Source organism: Aspergillus ibericus (assembly GCF_003184845.1).
Source record: "Aspergillus ibericus CBS 121593 unplaced genomic scaffold BO80scaffold_24, whole genome shotgun sequence".
NCBI classification, from domain to species: domain Eukaryota; kingdom Fungi; phylum Ascomycota; class Eurotiomycetes; order Eurotiales; family Aspergillaceae; genus Aspergillus; species Aspergillus ibericus.
In genome coordinates this window covers 135,124-156,608 of record NW_020292122.1, presented here as the reverse complement: position 1 = coordinate 156,608, position 21,485 = coordinate 135,124, and the positions used below count along the sequence as shown (strand labels likewise).

At 54.2% G+C, this 21,485-nt stretch overlaps 7 protein-coding genes across 7 annotated transcripts; 4 read left to right on the top strand and 3 right to left on the bottom strand.

Moving 5' to 3' along the window:
- Positions 1 to 291: 291 nt before the first annotated feature.
- BO80DRAFT_455954 (ketoacyl-synt-domain-containing protein) lies at positions 292 to 6,913 on the top strand (the record flags this gene model as incomplete). Its single annotated transcript, XM_025722140.1, has 7 exons — positions 292 to 578; positions 623 to 914; positions 958 to 1,961; positions 2,005 to 2,198; positions 2,241 to 4,483; positions 4,529 to 5,293; positions 5,339 to 6,913. 7 exons carry the CDS (start codon positions 292 to 294, stop codon positions 6,911 to 6,913), a joined length of 6,360 nt encoding a protein of 2,119 aa, XP_025574434.1.
- Positions 6,914 to 7,344: 431 nt separating this feature from the next.
- On the top strand, positions 7,345 to 9,149 carry BO80DRAFT_408838 (S-adenosyl-L-methionine-dependent methyltransferase). The gene is made up of 4 exons (XM_025717859.1): positions 7,345 to 7,653; positions 7,818 to 8,360; positions 8,446 to 8,792; positions 8,891 to 9,149. Exons 1-4 carry the CDS (start codon positions 7,414 to 7,416, stop codon positions 9,048 to 9,050), a joined length of 1,290 nt encoding a protein of 429 aa, XP_025574433.1. The 5' UTR covers positions 7,345 to 7,413; the 3' UTR covers positions 9,051 to 9,149.
- A 51-nt stretch (positions 9,150 to 9,200) lies between these two features.
- On the bottom strand, positions 9,201 to 10,406 carry BO80DRAFT_425904 (NmrA/HSCARG family protein). The gene has a single exon (XM_025719633.1). It carries the CDS (start codon positions 10,331 to 10,333, stop codon positions 9,401 to 9,403), a length of 933 nt encoding a protein of 310 aa, XP_025574432.1. The 5' UTR covers positions 10,334 to 10,406; the 3' UTR covers positions 9,201 to 9,400.
- A 513-nt stretch (positions 10,407 to 10,919) lies between these two features.
- BO80DRAFT_107830 (uncharacterized protein) lies at positions 10,920 to 11,383 on the bottom strand. The gene has a single exon (XM_025713386.1). The coding sequence runs from the start codon at positions 11,259 to 11,261 to the stop codon at positions 11,016 to 11,018; it is 246 nt and encodes an 81-aa protein (XP_025574431.1). The 5' UTR covers positions 11,262 to 11,383; the 3' UTR covers positions 10,920 to 11,015.
- A 3,596-nt stretch (positions 11,384 to 14,979) lies between these two features.
- Positions 14,980 to 17,189, top strand: BO80DRAFT_425902 (aminotransferase class-V). The gene has a single exon (XM_025719632.1). The coding sequence runs from the start codon at positions 15,416 to 15,418 to the stop codon at positions 16,892 to 16,894; it is 1,479 nt and encodes a 492-aa protein (XP_025574430.1). The 5' UTR covers positions 14,980 to 15,415; the 3' UTR covers positions 16,895 to 17,189.
- Positions 17,190 to 18,447: 1,258 nt separating this feature from the next.
- BO80DRAFT_425900 (concanavalin A-like lectin/glucanase) lies at positions 18,448 to 19,592 on the top strand. Its single transcript, XM_025719631.1, has 4 exons — positions 18,448 to 18,760; positions 18,827 to 18,951; positions 19,015 to 19,345; positions 19,414 to 19,592. The coding sequence occupies exons 1-4, from the start codon at positions 18,486 to 18,488 to the stop codon at positions 19,478 to 19,480; spliced, it is 798 nt and encodes a 265-aa protein (XP_025574429.1). The 5' UTR covers positions 18,448 to 18,485; the 3' UTR covers positions 19,481 to 19,592.
- A 220-nt stretch (positions 19,593 to 19,812) lies between these two features.
- On the bottom strand, positions 19,813 to 21,434 carry BO80DRAFT_445805 (uncharacterized protein; the record flags this gene model as incomplete). Its single annotated transcript, XM_025721511.1, has 3 exons — positions 19,813 to 20,275; positions 20,332 to 21,082; positions 21,149 to 21,434. The coding sequence occupies 3 exons, from the start codon at positions 21,432 to 21,434 to the stop codon at positions 19,813 to 19,815; spliced, it is 1,500 nt and encodes a 499-aa protein (XP_025574428.1).
- Positions 21,435 to 21,485: the final 51 nt, after the last annotated feature.

The window sequence follows — 21,485 nt, the reverse complement described above, 5'->3', positions numbered from 1 at the left end:
TGACACCTGTCTCCGAGACTTGCAGCTGAGGATGCTCGAAGATCTTCGGATTCACACTGTCAGCGAATTCGGGAGCCGACCCATGTCTCCTCGTGTTCGTAGGAACACATTCGACAGTGTCCGCTGGTGATCAGCAGTATGAATACTCCAGTCGACCAGGAACTGACTGCTTCATGCCAGAGGCCCTCCTCATACGTGGGATGCAAGAACGGGAGTATTCAGCGCATGAACATGGTCCTTAGGACGACGTTGCAAGACTCGAGCGCACCCACGGAAACCTCTGTCATCGACATGGAGGCACCTGCCGAGGTATTCATCTTTGGTGACCAGACAGTGGCGTTTGAGCCGACATTGCACTCGCTGCTGCATATCAAGGACAACGCGGTTCTAACCGACTTTTTCGATCGCGTTGGGTTCCAACTGAGACGCCACGTGGGGAAGTTGCCTTCGCACCAGCAGGAATGGTTCCCTTTCTTCACCACCCTGATTGATCTGTTCGCGCAGCATGAGAACTGCGTGGCAGCGCCGGCATTGAAGTTTCCGTTGCTTTGTGCGACCCAGCTGGGCCAGTTTATCCGGTAAGTCTGATGCCCTTCGAGACTGCACGAGCTCATCCGAGTAGGCATTTTGGACAAGGGGCAAGAGCGTATCCTGCGCCGGAGAGTACGTATCTGGTAGGTGCGTGCACTGGAGCCTTTGCCGCTGCGGCCATTGCCAGTGCCCAGACCCTGGCCGAGCTTCTTCCTGCGGCGGTGGAAGCAGTCATCGTTGCGTTCCGGACGGCGCTCCGGTCCATGATTCTGCGGAATGATTTGGATCCTTCGGTGGATGGGAGGCAGAGAGCATGGTCGGCGATTGTCGGGACAGTTGAGGAGGAGGCAAGGAGTGCTATCGACAAGTTCAACGTAGCTCAGGTATGTGATCCCACTAACGCGCGAGTGAAGCTAATGAAAGCAGAGTCTGCCTCCAGTGGCTCGCCTGTATATCAGCTCCATCAGTCGAACCAGTGTGTCTGTGAGTGGTCCACCGTTTCTGCTGAACGAGTTTGTTTCCTCCTCTCCATGGAAGTGCTCGTTCCTACCTATCGAGCTGCCTTATCACGCGCCGCATCTGTTCCGAAAGGATGATGCAGAGGCCATCCTGGGTGACTTTCATGACCCTTGCCTGCGGGAGTATACTCAGCGGACGAGAGTCATCTCCGCCACATCAGCAGAGGTGATTGCATCATCCGACCTCCGGAGTCTGTTCTGTCGCGCTGTTCAAGAGGCCCTATGTGATCCGCTGCAGTGGGATCTCATCATCGCATCCATTTCACAGGAGCTACGGGAGTACCAATACCCAGAATGCATCATATATCAGGTCTCCTCGCGGAGTGGATCACTGCTCAGCTCAGCCCTAACCCGAGAATCACCGGTCAAGACAAACCTGGTTCACTCCATCGGCGATGGCTCGGTCCCCCCATCACTAGCCACCCCAACCGGCAAGTTCTCGCAATCCAGTATCGCCATCATCGGATTTTCTGGCCGCTTTCCCGAGTCCGGTTCCAACGAAGAATTCTGGGAGATGCTACTGGCCGGTCGGGACGTGCATCGCACCATTCCGGAAGAGCGATTCGACTGGAAAGCACACTATGATCCCACGGGCAAGACCAAGAACACCAGTCGAGTCAAATACGGGTGCTTCATCAAGGAGCTGGGGGTCTTTGATGCACGATTCTTCAACATGTCGCCCCGGGAGGCAGAGAATGCGGATCCGGCACAGCGACTGGCCATCACCACGGCGTATGAAGCAATGGAAATGGCGGGACTGGTCCCGAATGCCACGCCCTCTACCCAGGGGGACCGCATTGGGGTGTTTTACGGGGTGACGAGCGATGACTGGCGTGAGGTAAATAGTGGACAGAATGTAGATACCTATTTCATTCCAGGGGGCAACCGCGCATTTATTCCAGGCCGGATCAGGTATGAACCAAGACCCCTGGTAGACATTCACTGACAGTGGCAGCTACTTCTTCCGGTTCTGCGGACCCAGCTTGAGCATCGACACGGCGTGTTCGTCTAGCTGCGCAGCAATTCAGACAGCGTGTGCTTATCTATGGCGCGGTGAATGTGACACAGCCCTGGCCGGAGGAGTGAATGTCTTGACCAACCCGGATAACTTTTGTGGCTTGGACCGGGGGCACTTTTTGACAGCCAAAGGTATGACCACTATCCGTGTCCCGAATGAGGCTAACAAAATAGGTAATTGCAACGCCTTTGACGACGAGGCAGACGGTTACTGCCGTTCTGACGCTGTTGGCACGGTCATTCTCAAACGTCTCGAAGATGCCGTCGAAGACAACGATCCGATCTTTGGCGTTATCCGTGGCGCGTATACAAACCACTGCGGCCGGACCGACTCCATCACACGGCCCTTTGAAGGAGATCAGGCGACGGTTTTCAACCGGATCATGCGTTATGCGGGCGTCAACCCCCTGGATGTGGGCTATGTCGAGATGCACGGCACCGGCACGCAGGCGGGAGATGCCACCGAGATGAAGTCGGTCCTCTCAGTGTTTGCTCCCGATCCCCGCAGGCACAATGCGCTGTTCCTCGGGACGGCCAAAGCAAATATGGGTCATGCAGAGTCCGCATCAGGGGTGTCATCATTAATCAAGGTGTTGTTGATGATGCGGAATAACACCATACCTCCACACTGTGGCATTAAGACCCGGATCAACCATACCTATCCCAAGGATTTGGCCCAACGGAACGTGCATATTCCTTTTCAACCGACACCATGGCACCGGGAGGAGATGCCACAGAGTAAGCGGACGGTATTTTTGAATAACTTCAGTGCGGCCGGAGGCAATACAGCCATGTTGATCGAAGATGCCCCGGTCCGACAGAGCGGGCCATTTCAGGACCCTCGCTCTCAGCACCTAGTGACAGTGACAGCGAAGACAATCAAAGCCCTGCAGGGCAATATTGAGGCCCTGGTAGCGTATCTGGAGGAGTACCCGACGGTGTCCCTGTCGTCCCTCGCCTATACCACCACTGCCAGGCGCGTTCACCACGGTTATCGGATCATCGTGTCAGGCTCTGATACCGACTCCATCCGTCGCCGTATGCAGGAGATACTACCAGGCCTGGAGAGCCACCGGCCAGTTCCACCCCCGGCGAAGCTTCCTAACATCGTCATGGTGTTCACCGGACAGGGGACTCTCTACACCGGGATGGGTAAGCAACTGTTTGACTCGGTGCCCTCGTTCCGGGAGAACGTCATGCGATTTGATGGGATGGCGGTCCAGATGGGCTTTCCAAGTTTCCTGCCTCTCATCGACGGCAGCATGGTCAACCTCGACGAGGCCCCTCCGATGATGACTCACTTGGCTTTGGTCTGTCTTCAAATGGCACTCTCCAGCTACTGGAAGTCGCTCGGGGTGGTCCCTGCTGCCACCATTGGCCACAGCCTGGGCGAATACCCTGCACTGTACGCTGCTGGGGTTCTTACGGCAGCGAATGTGATATACATGGTGGGCACTCGGGCTCGACTACTCTTCCAGAAGACCACACCCCGAACGCATGCCATGTTGGCAGTCAAATGCACCACCGACCTGATACATCCAGAGCTACGGGGCACGGCATGCGCCATGGCCTGTTTCAATCAGCCGGCCAACAATGTCGTCAGCGGGCCGGTGGACGAACTGCTCGCCTTGAAGGACCGGCTTACAGCCAAGGGCATCGAATGTGTCCGGCTCAATATCCCATACGCGTTCCATTCTGCCCAAGTAGACGCCATTTTGAGTGACTTTCGAACGGTGGCAGGTAGTGTCCAGTACCGAGTCCCGACCATCCCCTATATCTCGCCTCTGCTGGGAAAGGTAGTTTCGGCAGGCGATGCCGATCTGCTCAATGCCTCGTATCTGACTAATGCATGTCGCGAGCCGGTCAACTTCCAAGGCGCTCTTGGAACAGCCCAAACCGATGGTCTCGTCAACGACAAGACGCTGTGGGTAGAGGTTGGCACCCACCCAGCCTGCTCAGGCATGGTCAAAGGCAACCTTGGGTCGCAGAGCGTCTCCGTTGCTTCCCTGAGGAAGGGCTCTGATCCATGGGGTGTCGTGAGCGCAAGTCTGGAAGTGCTCTACACCCACGGGATTGACATCCAATGGACCGAGTATCATCGGGGAGTGGAGGGTCCCCGTGAAGTCCTCAGGTTGCCGCGGTATGTCTGGGATCTCAAGAACTACTGGATACCTTATCGGAACAACTTCTGCCTACTGAAGGGTGAAGGTCTGGTTTCAGCCGGCCAACAGGGATCTGCGTCGAGTCCAGGAACTGCGCGTATTGCTCAATATTTGTCTCCATCAGTGCAGAGGATTATCCAACAGGAAGACGGCCCTGAAACATCAACACTCGTGGCCGAGACGGATATTCACGATCGACGACTGGCACCGATTCTGGAGGGACACGTCGTCAACGGAGCCATGTTGTCGCCATCAGTAGGTCTTCTGTTGAGAATGTGATTCACATACTAACGTGGCTAGTCTCTCTACGCCGACATAGCCCTCACAATTGCCAAGCACATGATGCAGGCTATTGGTAAAGATAGCGAAACGGCGGGCTTGGACGTTGCCGACATGCAGGTGCAAAACCCATTGGTGTCTCGACCAGATGCTGACTCTCAGCTGTTTCGCGTCTCGGCCTCTGCCAACTGGGAGAGCCATGTTATCTCCTTCCGGCTGTACAGTGTTAACCGTGACGGGAAAAAGACGTCTGACCATGCTGCCTTCGTGGTCCGTATCACGAAGAGCGTTGACACCTGGCTGGCGGAATGGAAGCGTCATGCCCATCTGGTCCAGAGTCGGATCGCTGCCCTGCATGCCAGCGCGGAGGAGGGTGACGCGCACAAGCTGAAGCGACGTCTGGCGTACCAGCTTTTCTCGGCACTCGTGCAGTACGGACCAAACTATCAGGGAATGCAGGAGGTCGTCCTGGACAGTGACCAGCATGAAGCCACCGCTAGGGTCTCTTTCCAGATCGACGAGGACGGATTCGTGTTCAATCCATGCTGGGTGGACAGTCTCGGACATATTGCCGGGTTCATTATGAATGCCAGCGATGCTACGCCGTCCAAGGAGCAGGTGTTTATCAACCATGGCTGGGAGCGCATGCGGTGTGCCACCCGATTTTCCAAAGACAAACAATATCAGGTATATAATCGGATGCAGCTGGAAACGGGGACGACCTACGTTGGAGATACGTACATCTTCGAGGGGGACACGGTGGTAGCTGTGTACCAAGGGATCCGAGTAAGTGCCCTGCATGCGAAGTAGGCAATTCTAACGGCTATATAGTTCCAAGGAGTACCCCGACGGCTTCTTGATCGGCTGTTGCCCGCAAAGAGCCCTTCAGGCACGCCGGGGAGAGAAGCCGTGCAGCCGACCAAGCCCCATACAGCTCCTCAACCTATCCGCTCGAAGGAAAACCCCAAGCCCCTACCATCGATGCCGGCAGATAAACCGTCCAAAGCACCCATCCCCTCGAGCGGAGGCCTGGCTGGTCGCGTCCTGGCCATCATCGCCAAGGAGGCAGGGATCGACCCATCGGATTTGGGACCAAATGAAGAATTCGCCAACTATGGCATTGATTCTCTGCTATCATTGACCATCTGTGGCCGGATTCAAGAGGAGCTGGGGGCTGACGTTCCATCTTCTATATTTGTGGACTACCCTACGCCCAAAGATCTTCTTGGCTTCTTCGGTGACGTCGAGAGTGACTCCTCCCAGCCCAGCTCATCCGAGCGCAGCACCGAGGATGATATATCCAGCTACGAGACGGTCGCCACATCGGAGCATGACCCGGAGACCGCTGTGCTGGAGATCCTGCGCGCCACCATTGCCAATGAAACGGGTGTGCCACTCAACGAAGTGACGCCTACCACCGCATTCGCAGACATCGGAGTAGATTCACTCCTCGCTTTGACCATTGTGGGGACCCTAGCAGAGACGCTCGAAATTAATCTGCCATCCAACATCCTGATGGAAAACCAGAACCTGGAAGAGGTTAGCAAAGCCCTCGGTCTCGAAAGCAGCCCTAAGCCGGCGGCGCGTAGTACACCCTCAAGGCCCGCGTTTGATCCACACACGGGACCGCAAGCCACTTCCATCCTGCTCTGGGGGAAGCCCAAAACTGCAAAGAAGATTCTCTTTCTCTTCCCGGACGGTTCAGGTTCTGCTACATCCTACGCCGCCTTGCCAAAACTCGGCCAGGATACCGCTGCCTACGGGCTCAACTGTCCGTGGATGAAGACGCCAGAACAGATGACTGTTTCGCTCGAAGAGCTAACGGCCAAATATCTCGTGGAAGTCCGTCGTCGCCAGCCAAATGGACCATACTACTTTGGTGGCTGGTCCGCTGGTGGCATCTGCGCCTACGAAGCGGCACGCCAACTCGCGCAGGACGGCCAGACTACCGCCAAGCTCATTCTCATCGACTCGCCCAACCCAATCGGCATGGAGAATCCCCCGAAGCGAATATACGACTTTTTCCAGGGCATCGGACTGTTTGGAACGACCGGCAAGGAACCACCTAGTTGGTTGATTCCCCATTTCAATGCGTTCATCCGGTTGCTGGACGCCTATCGCATCCATCCTATTGATGCATCAATTCAAACACATATTGTCTATGCACGCGACGGCATCTGCAAGGATCCAAACCTGCCTCGGCCCGAGAGACGCCCGGATGACCCACGCGAGATGATTTGGTTGTTGGAGAATCGGACGGACTTTAGTGGAGATGGCTGGGCATCGTTACTGGGACGGGATAACCTGCAGATTGAGATTCTGAGCGAGGTGAATCATTTCTCCATGATGGATCCAGGCAAGCATATGGATGCGTTTGGGGAATTCTTGCGTCGTGCGTTGCTGTAGATAGGAATAGATATGACAAGTTATTCAGATAACCCCTTCATAGAGAAACCCAGTATAAATGCCCTAGCAGTCATGCCATTCCTTGTCACCTACATCAGCTTCACCGCGTCATGTTCGGGCACTCATCGCTGCCCTATCTCTTTGTCTCCGCTGATTCCGGATCTGACCGCATCCGCAGTATCCCTGGTCGCTGCATTGGCGCAGGATGCTTGATTGGCGTGACCAATCATGCTGCATGGGATGCAAGGAAGACCAGGGCAGTGGCCAATCTGGATGCATGATTCGGATGCCGAGATGGGCCAATATTGCCAATGCTGCTCTGCGGCTGCCAATGTTGCCAATGTTGGTGTAACATATCCCTCTCCTGGCTCCCTTGGAGTTCACTGCTTATCTCTGGATTGACTTAAATACTTGCCTAGATCCAGCAGATACAGCCTTACTGATCTCTCCTACCATACACATACAATCCATTGATCTCAGTTGAATTCTATATATCCACCATGGGAACCCTCACCGACCTCGCAGCCCGCATCACCCAGCATGCCCAACTGCTGGATGAACATCTCCAATCTAATAATCTGCCCTCCCCTTCCTTCTCTATCCATGCGCCTCCGGATTTTCCGAACCCGGACAAAGATCCGAATGTTGAAGCTGCCCGTGTCGCTTTGATTGAGGATACCCAGACCCTACGCAACTTGGCTCTAGGTCCAGGACAGGTTATTCGGGAAGTGGGGTGGAGTGTATGCCCCTATCTTATCTACTACTTACTCTGTCTACATCCTTCCTATCCTTCTATACCGTCAATCCCTTGCTAGCTCACACCCCCGCACCCCACACATATCAACCCCCCCAAACACCAACACCACCACACACCCAACCCTGATCTAACAAACAAAACAACCAGATAATCGACCTCTCAACCCTACACACCCTCCTCTCCCTCAATATCCCGCACCACATCCCCCTAACTCCCACCGGCATCCCCTACCCCACCCTCTCCACCCTAACCTCCCTCCCCCCACAAACCCTAAAACTCCTTCTCCGCCAGTCCGCCACAGCAGGGATCTTCCATGAGCCGATCCCTAACCACATCGCACACACGGCTGCGTCGGCTATCCTCCTACGAGATAAGCCACTGGGGGATTGGTTTACTCATCATCTCGAGGAGGTGTTCCCGGCGGGGACGAAACTTGCTGAGGTGGTGGGGGAGGGTGCTGCATGTAAGGGGGAGGGGAAGGGGCCGGGGGGGGAAAGTGCGTTCTCTCGGGCGTTTGGGATTGACGAAAGCTTCTGGGAGTTTTTGGAGAAGCACCCCGATCGACAGAGGCGGTTCTTCGGCGCCATGCAGGCGGTGGGTGGGGATGAGGGACATGATTTACGGTTTGTGGTGGAGGGGTATCCCTGGGGAGGGGTTGGTGGGGGTGAGGGTAGGGGGGTGGTGGTTGATGTGAGTTCTCTTTCTATCTTTCTTATTCTTTCCTGCTTTTATTTGTGTGTATCAAGACTAATATGAGGATTGGGGGTATATACAGGTCGGCGGCTCCTCCGGCTTCGTCAGCAGCACTCTCGCCCACACCTACCCCAATCTCCACTTCATCGTGCAAGACTACGCACATACCGTTGCCTCTGGACGTGCTCAACTCCCGTCCTCTCTGATAGATCGGGTCAGTTTCATGGCTCATGACTTCTTCACGCCGCAGCCTGTCACGGCGGATGTGTATCTGCTGCGTCATGTGTGTCATAATTGGTCTGATGGGGACGCGGCGAGGATTTTACGCGCGATTGCGCCGGCTATGAAGGAGAGTAGTCGCATTGTGCTTGTTGAGGTGGTGGTTGTGGAGCCCGGGGTTGTCGGAAGGGTGCAGGAGAGGTATATGCGGTATGTCTATTTTCCTCTTTTTTTGGTTTTCGGGTTGTTATGTTGTTGTTCTTGTTGGTAGATGGTTACGTATGGATGAGAGCTAATACAGGGGGTAGGAATATGGACGTCAACATGTTGCAAATGTTGAATACGCAGGAGCGTGGAAAAGAGGATTGGGAGAGGGTGGTCAAGGAGGCGGATGGCAGGTTGAGGGTGAAGGGCATTCATAAGCCCGAGGGGAGTTGGGATTCAATCATTGAAATTGGGTTTGAGTGATTGCACTTGGTTCAGTGATCAGGCTAGGTTGGATAGGAAGTGGATGTGTGGTTAGGTGATGTTTAGGGTCATATACCTGGAGCTTTAGGTGGAGAAGGGGGGAGTGTATCTGGTGGAGTGCTATGAGCATTGATTTGAGTGGAGAGATAATTTAATGAGGCTCTGAAGAACTATATTTATTGATTAAGAGAGGTAACTGAAATGACAGTGGACCTGTTACGGCCATTGCTATGAGCACCACCGAACTGAATACTGTCATGGTTTTAGGGATAGACTAGCTTCATTGCCCCAGAGCTATGTCGCTACAATCCACGTGTTGCGTTTCCCATTAAGCTCAATCCACCAGTTCTTCACTTTAGGTTGAGTGGATTCTCCTGCAGATATCTCTCTAGGGTGGTCAACGCCCCCCGCGCCTGTTGGGCCGACCACTGCACCTTCTCCGCCGTCTTCTCGCCATAATACCCATAGTCTTGGAACGACTTCAACATATCCGCAATAAAGTCCACCATCAACGGCGGCAGAAATCCCCGCCACACCTCCTCCGGTACCTGACGATACGCTACCGTCTTGCCTGACACCCGACTCATCGTCTCGGCAATCTCCGCGAAGCTATACAGCGCCGTCGCACAGCACAGCACCTTGCCTTCGTACTTGTCGAACTCGCTTAGAATAGTTGCTACCCATTTGCCGGTATCGCCTGCCGTATTGATCAACGGCAACTGCGTCTCTGGCGTCACAAACGAGATCAGCGCGTACGTGCCATCGCCCATCGCACGAGGCGTCATGGTCTCGTGAAAATTGGACATGAACGATCCCGGGGCGATAAAGGCGCTTCTGATGGGCAGCGTGCGGATGTATTGTTCGACCTCTTCCTTGCCGTCGAAATGACCGCCCGACGTGAGGGTCCCGTTCGAGTTCTTGGAAATGTTGGGCAAGGTCGAGTAAATGTAAAAAGGCACCCCCACAGCGACCGCAGCATCTACCAAGGCCCGGCCGTGGCTGACTTCGTGCTCCTTCGTGTGGCCATCGTAGATGGTCGTTGTGTTGCCAAAGACAACGTGGGCTCCCGTAAAGGCACGCTGGAGGGAGTTGGGGTCGGAGAAATCGGCGGGGACCACTTCCACCCCCTTGGCGGCTAGTGCCTTAGCACTGGCACTGGAAGGGTCACGGCTAGTGCCTCGGATGGCGTACTCCTGGCTCAGCTCCGGGTCGGCGAGGGTGGTCTTAACAATGGAGCCGCCTTGCTGGCCGGTCGCGCCGACAACAACGAGAATCTTGGCCATGGTCACGATGGTCACGATGAATCAATGAACTCAGAAGTGAATGAATTAATGAATCGATGTGGTTCTGGTAGAGGTGACGCAAAGATGATCGGTAAATAAGTAGGCACAAAGAACGGTGGAATCACGGACCCCGAGGCGTCGCGTTACATCAGCGGCATAAGGACGGAGTCCGACGCTTAACTCCGAGCAGTCAGTAGAGATCGTAATGTCGTCTGCTTTATCCGGAGGATATCCCCAACCCCACCTCATCTTCTTTGTGTCAACCGGGTGCTGTGGCTCGATTGGCACCCCTGGTTTCAGATGTGCTGGGATGGTTGTGACAAAGCCTCGGATATGTCCCGGCTGACCTGTCATCCTGTCTCACCATACAGTGATCCTGGCTACCAATCTCGACTGGCTGGGTCTCTTCATTGTAAAAGCAAGCCACCCATTGCAATAAATAAGTTTTGTAAGGAGAACGTAGGGTTATATGAGATGGCTCGCGATTCATACCCGGGAGACGCCTAGCATACCGCACCCCTGTTTGTCTAACTCAAGAATCACCGCAACGACTCGACTCGTCATCATCGATGCTGCATGATGTGGTCAGCGTCAGTGTACCTCGCTTATCGGGGAATACGAGAAAGCTCGAGTTCGAACCAAGGATTAGGTATAGCTACATGAATCTGACGCACTGCAGACCTTAGATACCCCTCAAGTTCGCCGTAGTTCGAGGCAAGGCAACTTTGCCAGATGCTTGAGACATGTTGATTGACTGATTTGCGTCTTTTTTAGAGCATAATTCGCTCCGAAGACATGTTCTGAATCCCGAGCATCCTGGGAGCCTCGCATTGATGACCTGTGCCAGTAGAGCTAGAAATGATCCCAGACATGCTAGACTCCTCCACGGTTCAGAAACCCCGGGACATGAAACATCCGCAATATACATAAAGTCGCAAGGATTGACCAGGATGGATTTGGGCTTTCAAACGTGTTGGGTCACCTTATCTCCCCGTCTGCTCCCCAGATGGCAGCGATATATCGTTTTGCCCTACTGGTTAAGAGCCACAACAAAAGCCAACCATAATACCTGTTCCTGCCATGCTGGGTCAAAGGTTCATGCAGGTCATACTGCGCAGCCACTGAGACTTATGGCACGAAAGTTGGTTGGGAGCACTTTCATCTGCACAATTATTGATGTTCATGCAGTTTCGACTCTCAGATACCATCTATTGCCACCTACCAAGTAGCCCAAATCTGTCGCTTCGTACCACCACACGCCTAACCACATCGTGCTGTCCTCTGAATTAGGTATATGGGAGCTGCAGGCCTGGGCAGCTCTGATCAGATCACGTGATAGATCACCTGATTCATTGAGCTCCAGGGTCAATCCACATTATGCATATCTTGTGCACCATGATAAAACGATTAGTGGAAAGTGAGATCGTGTGTAACATGCTGTATTTGATTTGTCCATCATTGCTGCTTAAATTGGGAGGACAGTAGGATCCAAAATCGCAAATTGCGGGCCTCTCGTATGTTCTAGTGTGAGGGCTCCTTTCAGGCGCCTTCCAGTCACTGAAGTTAATTCATCTCTCAATAAACCGGTTCCCTATTTCGGATAGAGTCCATTTCAATGCAGTAAGGACTTTCGCTAGTGTGGCCAGCCGAATGGCCCTCATGCCCAACGAAGTGCACCTGCAACCGGGGAATATTCATATCAACTCCGACCAGCGAACACCAGTTAAAATCCTCCATGTAATTGCATGCTGTTCCTCAAGACCGAAAGAGGTAGCACTGTTAATCCGTGGTCAGGAGTATCCGCAGTCTGACAAATTATGAGCCGTAGTAAACCCATGACCATTTGAGTCTACCGCAAAGGTTGCACTGACAGCAATAATCTGATGTTCCTTTCCGCGATTCCAATGAGGCCTGATGACCAGGACCAATCAACTGCGAAAACTCAAGAGACTGCCAGTGCCGCATTGCTGAGCGTCCAATCCGATCAAAGGTCCTCTTGACTCCCCCTCCCCCCTCCTGATTGTGAACAATTCGGCAAGATTGTGCATCATGGCGTAGGGGCAGTTGCAGGTGCCCTGGAAGCCTGTCATGCCGCCCCGTTAAGGCTTTGTTAGGATGTCTATTCAATGGCCACTATACGGCTTCATTCGGCGTGGCAGTCCATCTAGTAGAGCCAAATCGAGGTGCAAATAATTTTTGAAACAATAGAATACGAGAGGTTGTGTCTGTCTTGCAACCATCCTTGTCGGGCTCATGCACCACTAGATTGCAGAAGTTGAAAGCATGAATCAAGCCCGTGGGCTCGGCGGCTAGGCATTTTGCTGGTTCACAGCTACATTGGTCAGCAAGGTCATTATTTCGACCAGCGACCTATCGGTCACCACCTCATCACACATGTTGGCTACATCTAGAATTATGTGTAGCACTCGCAGGAGTGACCAGTCAATGTCGTGCCCCTACTGGCTTTAGCAGTCAACAACTTGAGATGGCGGTTGCTATCCATGGATTCCCTTCACCGTAGCCCGACTTTTCATGCCTTCGAGCAAACAGCGGGAACCGACAACCTAGAGTGGGTAGAAGACCAAATGGCAGCAAGGGAGAGACACTAGGGTTCCTAGCGCGAGTTCTACAACCGGCGCATCGAATCGATCATCCTCGTGATATCCATGGGCTCGTTCGCAAGGCACACCTGTGCTCGCATGCGTCCTGCGAGTCTGGTAGGGCGCCTATCCAACGCTCTGGGTTATCCCACGCTGACATGCAGCTGCAACTGTGAGTGCTCTATGGTTGTGGCAGTTTACGAAGCGTCGACCGATCCTTCGGACCCGAATCGGGACCGCATCAAAGGAAGGCGACCGTCTCAGGGGTGGCTACGATCTCTCGAGGCCTCCTATTTTGTAGTAGCATGTTATCCGGCATGTACGTCTCCTTTTTGATCCCGACATCCACGTGGTTGTTATTCGAATAGTGCGTCATTCTTGACGGAAGGCCAGTTGGAATTGAAATCCGACCAGGGGTATGACAAATTGTTGGTGCCGGGAGATCTGCCGGAGATCACACACATCAGCCTCGTCTCTGCTCGGATATTCCAGCATACGCATCACCAGCGTTGCTCCTGCGCTTGTATTGTTGACCATGGGTGTTGCAAGTGGTCACTTGGGAACATTGGCCAAGCCAGACGTCAGGCTCCATGGGACAAGGTTTATCGGTTGCTTTTCAGGAAACGGTTAGCCTTTGGTGGGGTGCAGCAAAGGTACCACAGAGTGAAAACTCACCTCAACCGCCCCCTCGTCCTTGAAAATCCCTTCCTCCACTGCCTGATGACGTTCCTGGCACGGAACACTTTATCCGGCGGTTATTTGGCCATGGATTTAGAGGGCGTGGAGACCAGCACGGTGTGAGGGAGCGAGAAGGGGGGGAGGAGGGGGAGGAGGGAAGCAGACTGGAGGTAACCGGGCGGCTGTTTAGGCTGTTTGTCTGGGCCATGTGATTCTCATTCTCCTCGGCTGCCCCTCTTCCCTCCTCTTGCACTCTTCAACAACTCGTCTCTCGATTCATCCTGATCGGCTCGGTTACAGAGGTGAGTTCCTCGCGACAAGCTGGCTGGATACCTACTAATGTGTTGACGGATGGATAGGACCCACATCAGCCTCCATGGCCATTCGAATCATGGCCATGGAGCCGCCGGGGGGACACGCATCGCAGGAAGCTCCGAGGGTCGTATGAGAGTGGGATCAGACGCATCCTCGTTATCACCAACCAGCCTTCGACGGGATCCTCGGAATCAATAGCGCGACCTAGGTGGGATCGACTACACAATCCTCTTCCTTAGGACCGAACGACAAGCGCGGCTAGCAGAGATGGAAGTCTACGGAGTTTCCCCGATCACAGCACTACCATCGCGACATGGGCTTGCGTGGATTCCCTCTACCCAGTCCTGTGATATCAGACTAGATGGAACTAGTAGCGTCAGAGCCACCCGACACAAGATAAGACATAGTGTGGTGCCTGGTCGTGGAGGTTGCCTTCTATCATCTTACTGGCTGGGCGGCTGCCGCAAAACCAATAATCCCATTGTTCGGGGTGCATTATTGCCTGACTTAAGCCAGTAGCCCTATCTCTTCCCAGGGCCCCATGCTAGATCTACGATCTCTCTCCAACTGATCAGCGCCGCTGCCCAATGACACCCGATCCCCCCCATCCGATACACGAGGCCTAGCAGGGACAGGCCGATCCACCTGTGAGATGGCAGATCCATCGCTTAAGCAAACTGAGACACTGCGGGTCAAGTATAGCCAGCCCAGGACATACGTCGACCTTAGCCACACAATCAAGCCTACCAATCAAGCATTCTGGTCAAGCACCTGAGGCTTACTGTGGCAAACCGGGACATCCATCTCCGATACTATCGCTGGGGGTGATCTGTTCAGCCCGCCACAATCCCACAAGAAAGGTGGGGTGCGATAGAGACGTAATGGGTGATGGGAAATCCGACGTAGACAGCGGGTACTTCCGCCGCAGAGACTGGAAGTGTGACTCGACCTGCGGCAGGGGCAGCGAGGGAACCGTGCTGCTGTGAAAGTGGCTTGCAGCTGACTAGACCGGGGCCATGAACCCTAGTTCTCAGGCCGTTCGTGTTGGCTTGCGGCTGAACGGGGGTGCATGTGTTCATCTGACGGCATCATGGGGCATTTCCAATAGTCTCCTCGCCCAGCCCACCATGCCTGGTGGCAATTCACATCCCCGCCGATGAGCATACTCCGGGTCAGGCCCGGTCATTTCTTTCCCTCACTCTCGATCGTCTCTTGTTGCCTCGTGGAGATGAGATCCAGTCAACGGCCTGTAGCCGGAATTTGATGTAAACCCCCCAGTCCTCTTGTTGCTTGTTTTCCTTCTATCCGTTCATCTCTACCATTCCCTCAAATTCCCTCATCCCCTCTTCAGGATTGTTTTAATTATCCTCTGCTATCCTACTCCATCTACTCCCTTCTCAGAGCTACCCTCCATCCCTGCTTTGCCTTATACTTTTACCCCGCATCCCCGTCCACGTTCTTTTCTTTGTTACTCGGGCCGATCTTCAACATGAGCCAAATCCTGGACTGTTTCCCTGAATACGCAGACACCGCCCCTCTGGATCACCTGCGAGAGACCGAGTACAAGTATCTCGATGACCAAGGGCAAACCTACCTCGATTATACCGGCTCCGGCCTCGCCGCCAAGACGCAGTACCACTCCCACAATGCGCGCCTGACTGAGCAGGTCTTTGGAAACCCCCATTCTGCCAGCCCCACCAGCGAAAATTCGACCCGACTGGTCGAGCAGGCGCGCTCCCACGTCCTCGCCTATCTCAATGCCTCCCCCGAGACATATACCGCCATTTTCACCCAGAACGCTACCGGGGCCGCACGCCTGGTCGGCGAAGCCTATCCCTTCTCGCGACAGAAGACTTTGATCCTCACCCAGGATAACCACAACTCGGTCAATGGGATCCGGGAATTTGCCCGAGGGCGGCATGCGCGCACGGTCTACGTGCCATTGCAGAGCCCGGACATGCGTGTGAACCCCGCCGTCCTCGCGGAGGCCCTCGGAGGCCACTGGTGGGAATGGGGATTGGATAAGATTGGAATTGCCAAAGAGGGCCGGTCGACTCGTGAGCGTGGTCTGTTCGCCTATCCCGCCCAAAGCAACTTCAGCGGCGTGCGCCATCCGCTGGAATGGGTCACTCTGGCCCAGCAATGCGGCTATGATGTCCTGCTAGACGCTGCCGCCTATCTACCCACCAACCGGTTGGACCTATCGGATGGCAACCCACAACCAGACTTTGTGATGGTCAGCTGGTACAAGCTCTTTGGGTATCCGACTGGGTTAGGCTGTCTGATTGCGCGGCGAGATGCGCTCTCCCGCCTGTCTCGGCCCTGGTTTTCGGGAGGCAGCGTGCTGACGGCCGGAGTGGGACACCTCTATCACCGGATGGCGGCCAATGAGGTCGGGTTCGAAGACGGAACTCTCAATTTCCTGTCGATTCCGGATGTTCACGTCGGCCTCGAGTGGCTGGAGCGAGTCGACATGAAGATGATTTCCACCCGGGTGCGTTGCCTGACCGGCTGGTTTCTCCAGCGCCTGCTCGCCCTGCACCACACCGATGGATCACCGATGGCCGAAGTGTATGGGCCCCGCGACCTTAAGCGCCGGGGTGGGACCGTCTGCTTCAATCTCCGCGATGCCGAGGGTAAGATTGTCGATGAGCGACTCGTGGCGAACGAATCGGCGGCCGCCGCCATCTCCCTGCGGACCGGCTGCTTCTGCAACCCAGGCGGGCTGGAAAAGGCGCTTGGCTTTGATGCCCGTTTGACCCGGCGGATGCGTCGCCGTCTACGCGATGTCACCACAATTGACAGCTATATCAGCATGGCCGGTTTTCCGTCGGGAGGTGCGGTCCGGGTATCTTTCGGGGTGGCGTCCAATGTGGCTGATGTCGATCGATTCTTCAATTTTGTGACGACGACCTACCGGGACCGGGTCACGGACACCAAGGGATTGTTGCCCCGCCTTGGCTGTTGAATCTGGGTTCGGATTGTACTTTGTTCAGTTGCCTGTCTTGTAAAGTTCTGTTTCTTATGATGTTTGTGATGGCCATGCTGAGGATATGCTTGAGCAGTGGTCGAGGATTGGGTTCTGCCCAGGAGATGTATAAGGTCAATAGAATCTTCGCTTAATCCTGGTCACCGGCTAAACTCCGGTTCGGATGCCTACCTATCCCTGTCCAAACACTATCCATCGCGATCTTTAGCCGACTGCTACCCATGCTGACGGCCAAAGCATACTCCGGGTTTTCCGGGCAGACCCTGACAGTTCCTCCAATCCCTCCACGGGCTGGTGGCTAGCTGAAGCACCAGGTTTTATCCCAGACTATTGATGCTATTGATATCAGGGAGGGGCACAGCCACGTCAAACACGCCACAGCCTTGCGGGCTTCGCCACAGAGATTGCTTTTTTCACCTGACAACCCCGCCGATCGCATCGGACAACTCCAACGATCCCATGCACATGGTCCATTAATGCGACCGCTTGCATGAACTGGTTCGTCTGGGCTGTCGATCCCATCCTGATTGGGCACATGGGTTTGCACCCGTTCTTCCCGGGCCACGCCGGTTTGACTGGCGCGTGGAATGGCCTCGGGGAGTCTTCCGGTTTCAATAGTGTGGTCGTGGTGGTGTCCAGTTGGATCTGAATCCTGTTTGCCTGGAAATTGAGTCGATATTCCACATGCCAGTAATGACCTGCCTATCAGGTACCTTGTGGGTACCTCCGCGTACCTCTGCCCTGGCAGGTTTACGTCGGTCAGGCCAGCCCATCTCAGCCCTTCCACAGTGGACCAATCATCAATGGCAGCAACCCCCGTTCGCGCGTCCATTGCTCGACTAGACTGCATTGGGGCACCAGTCCCTGCCAAGCGGACCCGCTCGGGCTTACAACCCCGAGATTCCGATGGATCGGCGGGTACGATCGATACCGGCAGGTACTTCCACCGCACCAGCGATATCAGCCCTCAACAGTGTGCTGTTTGCCTTCATATGCTGGATGTATGATCTGGGTGTAGACCAACCTGTGAAGTTATCGCTCGGTTGGAGATTGGGGGTTATGCATTGTTTTCATGTTGGATCCTGTGGAGATTCCGCTTCCCCTGGCTGGTTCGATCTGAGGGTGGGTTCACTGCAATTAAGATGGGTAGAGTAAATATATTGTCACCATATTGTGATAGACAGGGGATTGAGACATGCAATTCTACCTAGTTACCATGAGCAGTCACCATTGTGTTTCCGCACAATATATATTAGGTACACGACGTAGTCAATCATTCTAATATACTTGTAGTAACCCTTTAATGAATATCCATTCAGACGACCCAGATAATTAGACAAACTCCTCCACTCCATCCTAAGCAGCCTGATTCGCCAAGATCGACTGTTTCAGGCGCGTCCGTCCCACCATTTCCCGTGCCGTGGCATACCCACCCCTGTTTCACCCTGTTTCACCTAGACAGCCTGGAGATTAAGCTTATATTTATAAAGTTATCTCCCTCTCCTATCACCTGCCGCGCATCCTTGTTTCATTTTCATTCTTCATCATTTACCTAGTCATTTTTTACACCATGTTCGTCCACACCCTCGTTCCTTTGCTCTTCTCCTCAGCGCTGGCGCTGCCCACCCTCACCACCCGCACCACCCAAGCCTCCACCGAACTCTGCGGCGACTACGACTACATTATCCTCCAGGATGCCCCGTGGATCGTCTATAACATGCTCTACAACGCCGACGAGATCGTCGGCACCCAGTGCACGAACTACGGCGAGATGACTACCTCTGCGAACGGCACGAAGGAGGTCATCTGTAGTAGTGTTACGGATATTGAATATGTCGAGAGCACGTACGTACCCCTCCCCCCATAACCTTCTCCCTCAACCCCATACTCTAACCCTCTATACTTCGACAGAAACAACGTCCCCAAAGGCTACTCCTTCGTCGGCCTCACCCAGAACCTAGAGACCAAGATCTCCGCCATCGATTCCATCCCCGCTGAGTACTCCTGGACGCGTACCAATACCACCCCCTTCAAGGGTACCCTCCACACCCCACCACCCCACCACCCCATACGACAAAATCTAACAGAATAAACTATAGGAAATATCTGCTTCGACTTCATGACCAACGACATCAAAGGCGACTCGACCTCCTCGTCCTCGCACGAGCTCATGCTCTGGCTCCAATACGAAGGCGGACAACTCCCCATCGGATGGACGGATGGTGCAGTCGCCACTATCGATGACCTGTTCGGTACGTCGTGGACGTTGTACGAGGGGGTGAATGATGATAGTGGTATTACGGTGAGTACCTTGATGCCTGAGACGCAGTTTGAGGGTGTGTTTGAGGGTGATTTGAAGGAGTGGTTGCTTGCGATGGTGGAGTTGGGAAGGTTTACGGAGGGGACGTATGTTAATGTGGGGAATGCGGGGTGAGTTGTTTCTTCTCCTGGATTTTGAGTTTTGTGGTTTTGGGGGTGGGTGCTAATGACGATGATAGAACGGAGTTCTTTTATGGTAACTCGGTGATGAATTCGACCCTAGGGTTGCAGATTAATTTGGATTGAGCGATCAGGGAGTTGGATTGGGTGTTGGGTGGTGTGGATGGTGGATAGGTAGGATGTACTGTATTTGTACTGGCTGAATGTATGTACATTGTGCTGCGGGGTTAAGGTAACGCGTGGTTTAAACTTCTTAATCTATAGTGGCATGTTTGAAGTTGGGCTTTCATTCGGATCTTGGTCCCATGTCATTCTCCCACATACTCTTCTGCTAGAGTATTGGCAATCATCAGTCATCGAACCACCTATCAACGCAATTACGGCTCACAACAAATTACCAATCCATAGTAATGAACAGTAAATCAACACCCAGAGTCTGCCCAAAATCAAAAAAATAATCACCACAACACCTCCCCATCCACCGCCACCCCCTCCTCCCCCTCCCCCTCCTCCACAGCAGCACACACCACCCCCGGCACCGCCAACAACGCCAAATCCCTCAAATGCACCCCGACATGATCCAAAAACTGTTCCGGATCCCACGCCTCCCCCGCCTGCAAAAAACACACCGGACATTCCCTCACCCCCGCCGGCCGCGTCAACTTCACCGGTGGCCGACCCCGCTCTCGACTCCGGTCGAACGTCGGATGATCGAGATCTAAATGCTCGTGGATGTCCGCTTTGCTGTGAAATTCGCGATATATCCCGTGTGTGCTGCACGGGTAGCATTTGTAGTATTTTGTCTGCCCGTGCGTGGTTTCCAGGTGCGAGTGGAGGTCTTCGCGGTGGCGGAAGGTCGTGCTGGTTTTGCAGGTGGGGATGAAGCAGGTGTATGGGGATAGGTCGGCTGAGACGTGGATTCTGGGGTAGACTTAGTAGGGGTTGTGTGTTAGGGGAGGGAGGGGAGGGGGACTTACTCCCAGTTTCCGTGCTCGGATTCAGCTCGTAGCAGGGTATCTCCGCAGATCGGACATATAAACGTTGCGTCGCCGTCCCTTAGTCTCGGCGGAGCTGGCCATCGGGCGTGGATCAGGGACCCTAACACCGGGCGACCTCGTCGTTGGCTCTGGGTTACTCCCGCTGGAGCAGCTCCATTCCGTCCCCCCCAGAAATTAAACCGATTCCTTCGCCTCAGGACCCCAAACACAATCTGCAAGAGAGACTGCAGTCGATCATCCGACAGATCACTCAATCTGCTGGTTCCCGCTCCAGTCCGTCCAACCACACCCCCCGCTCGCGGCATATACCCGAACAAAACCCCCAAGACCTTCTTCCTCAACGCAATCAAATCCTCCACGTCAACATCCGGATGAAACTGATATCGTATATTCCCGAGATGCGCATATTCCCTCCGCCGAAACCTCGAATCGGGCACTTTGCGCAGTTTCCGATAGTGGATCCTCTTCACCTGGTCGGCGAAAAATTGCAGGCTGGCGAGACGACTTTCGACGGTTTTCTTGGCTCTTTGGATGTTGCCTTTCCATGTCTGAAAGTGGATACTGGTTGGACTGGTCGGGGTATATGGTTGTGGTCCTACCGTGTAGGTAGGCATCGTTTGCGGGAATGACTCCGTCTCGTAGACAGAATCGTCGTCGGCGTCGTAAGCGCCTTCGATTTCGTATCGGTCTAGGGTGCCAAACTCTGTGGGAGAGGGGGGACGACTTGATGCTATTCGTCAGCTAGGTTAGTAGGGAGATTCCCAGGACAAGAAATTTAAACTGTGGTGGTAAATACCCATATCGATACACGTCTCCACCGCCATTTTTAAATGCGATACGTTTGCCGGCAGGGTCTCTCGAATCTCGGTTTCCTGTCGAAGCGTCTCTTCATCTAAGAGACCGTTCGATGTCCGACCTATTCGCAGTTTCATAATCCAGACGGTTTGGTATTTGAGGAGTTGGCTGGCGGCCCATCCTTCGTTCATTAGGAGAGGGATGTTCCGGCATGATTCGAGGAGGGGGATGATGGCGAGAGATTCTTCGTTGATGGAACATGCAGACGTGGTGGTGGGAGATGCCATTTTTGGGTTTGTGGTTGCGCCAATTGCGTCGGGGGTCTTTGGGGGGGGGGG

What these genes read in the sequence shown, in the direction of transcription:
- BO80DRAFT_408838 (XM_025717859.1), top strand. Translation starts at nt 7,414, where the DNA reads ATGGGAACCCTCACCGACCTCGCAGCCCGCATCACCCAGCATGCCCAA. An exon ending in GTAGGGGGGTGGTGGTTGAT is followed by an intron (nt 8,361 to 8,445) that starts GTGAGTTCTCTT and finishes GGGTATATACAG; the next exon opens with GTCGGCGGCTCCTCCGGCTT. An exon ending in GTGCAGGAGAGGTATATGCG is followed by an intron (nt 8,793 to 8,890) that starts GTATGTCTATTT and finishes TACAGGGGGTAG; the next exon opens with GAATATGGACGTCAACATGT.
- BO80DRAFT_425904 (XM_025719633.1), bottom strand. Translation starts at nt 10,333, where the DNA reads ATGGCCAAGATTCTCGTTGTTGTCGGCGCGACCGGCCAGCAAGGCGGC.
- BO80DRAFT_107830 (XM_025713386.1), bottom strand. Translation starts at nt 11,261, where the DNA reads ATGTATATTGCGGATGTTTCATGTCCCGGGGTTTCTGAACCGTGGAGG.
- BO80DRAFT_425902 (XM_025719632.1), top strand. Translation starts at nt 15,416, where the DNA reads ATGAGCCAAATCCTGGACTGTTTCCCTGAATACGCAGACACCGCCCCT.
- BO80DRAFT_425900 (XM_025719631.1), top strand. Translation starts at nt 18,486, where the DNA reads ATGTTCGTCCACACCCTCGTTCCTTTGCTCTTCTCCTCAGCGCTGGCG. An exon ending in ATTGAATATGTCGAGAGCAC is followed by an intron (nt 18,761 to 18,826) that starts GTACGTACCCCT and finishes ATACTTCGACAG; the next exon opens with AAACAACGTCCCCAAAGGCT. An exon ending in CAATACCACCCCCTTCAAGG is followed by an intron (nt 18,952 to 19,014) that starts GTACCCTCCACA and finishes AATAAACTATAG; the next exon opens with GAAATATCTGCTTCGACTTC.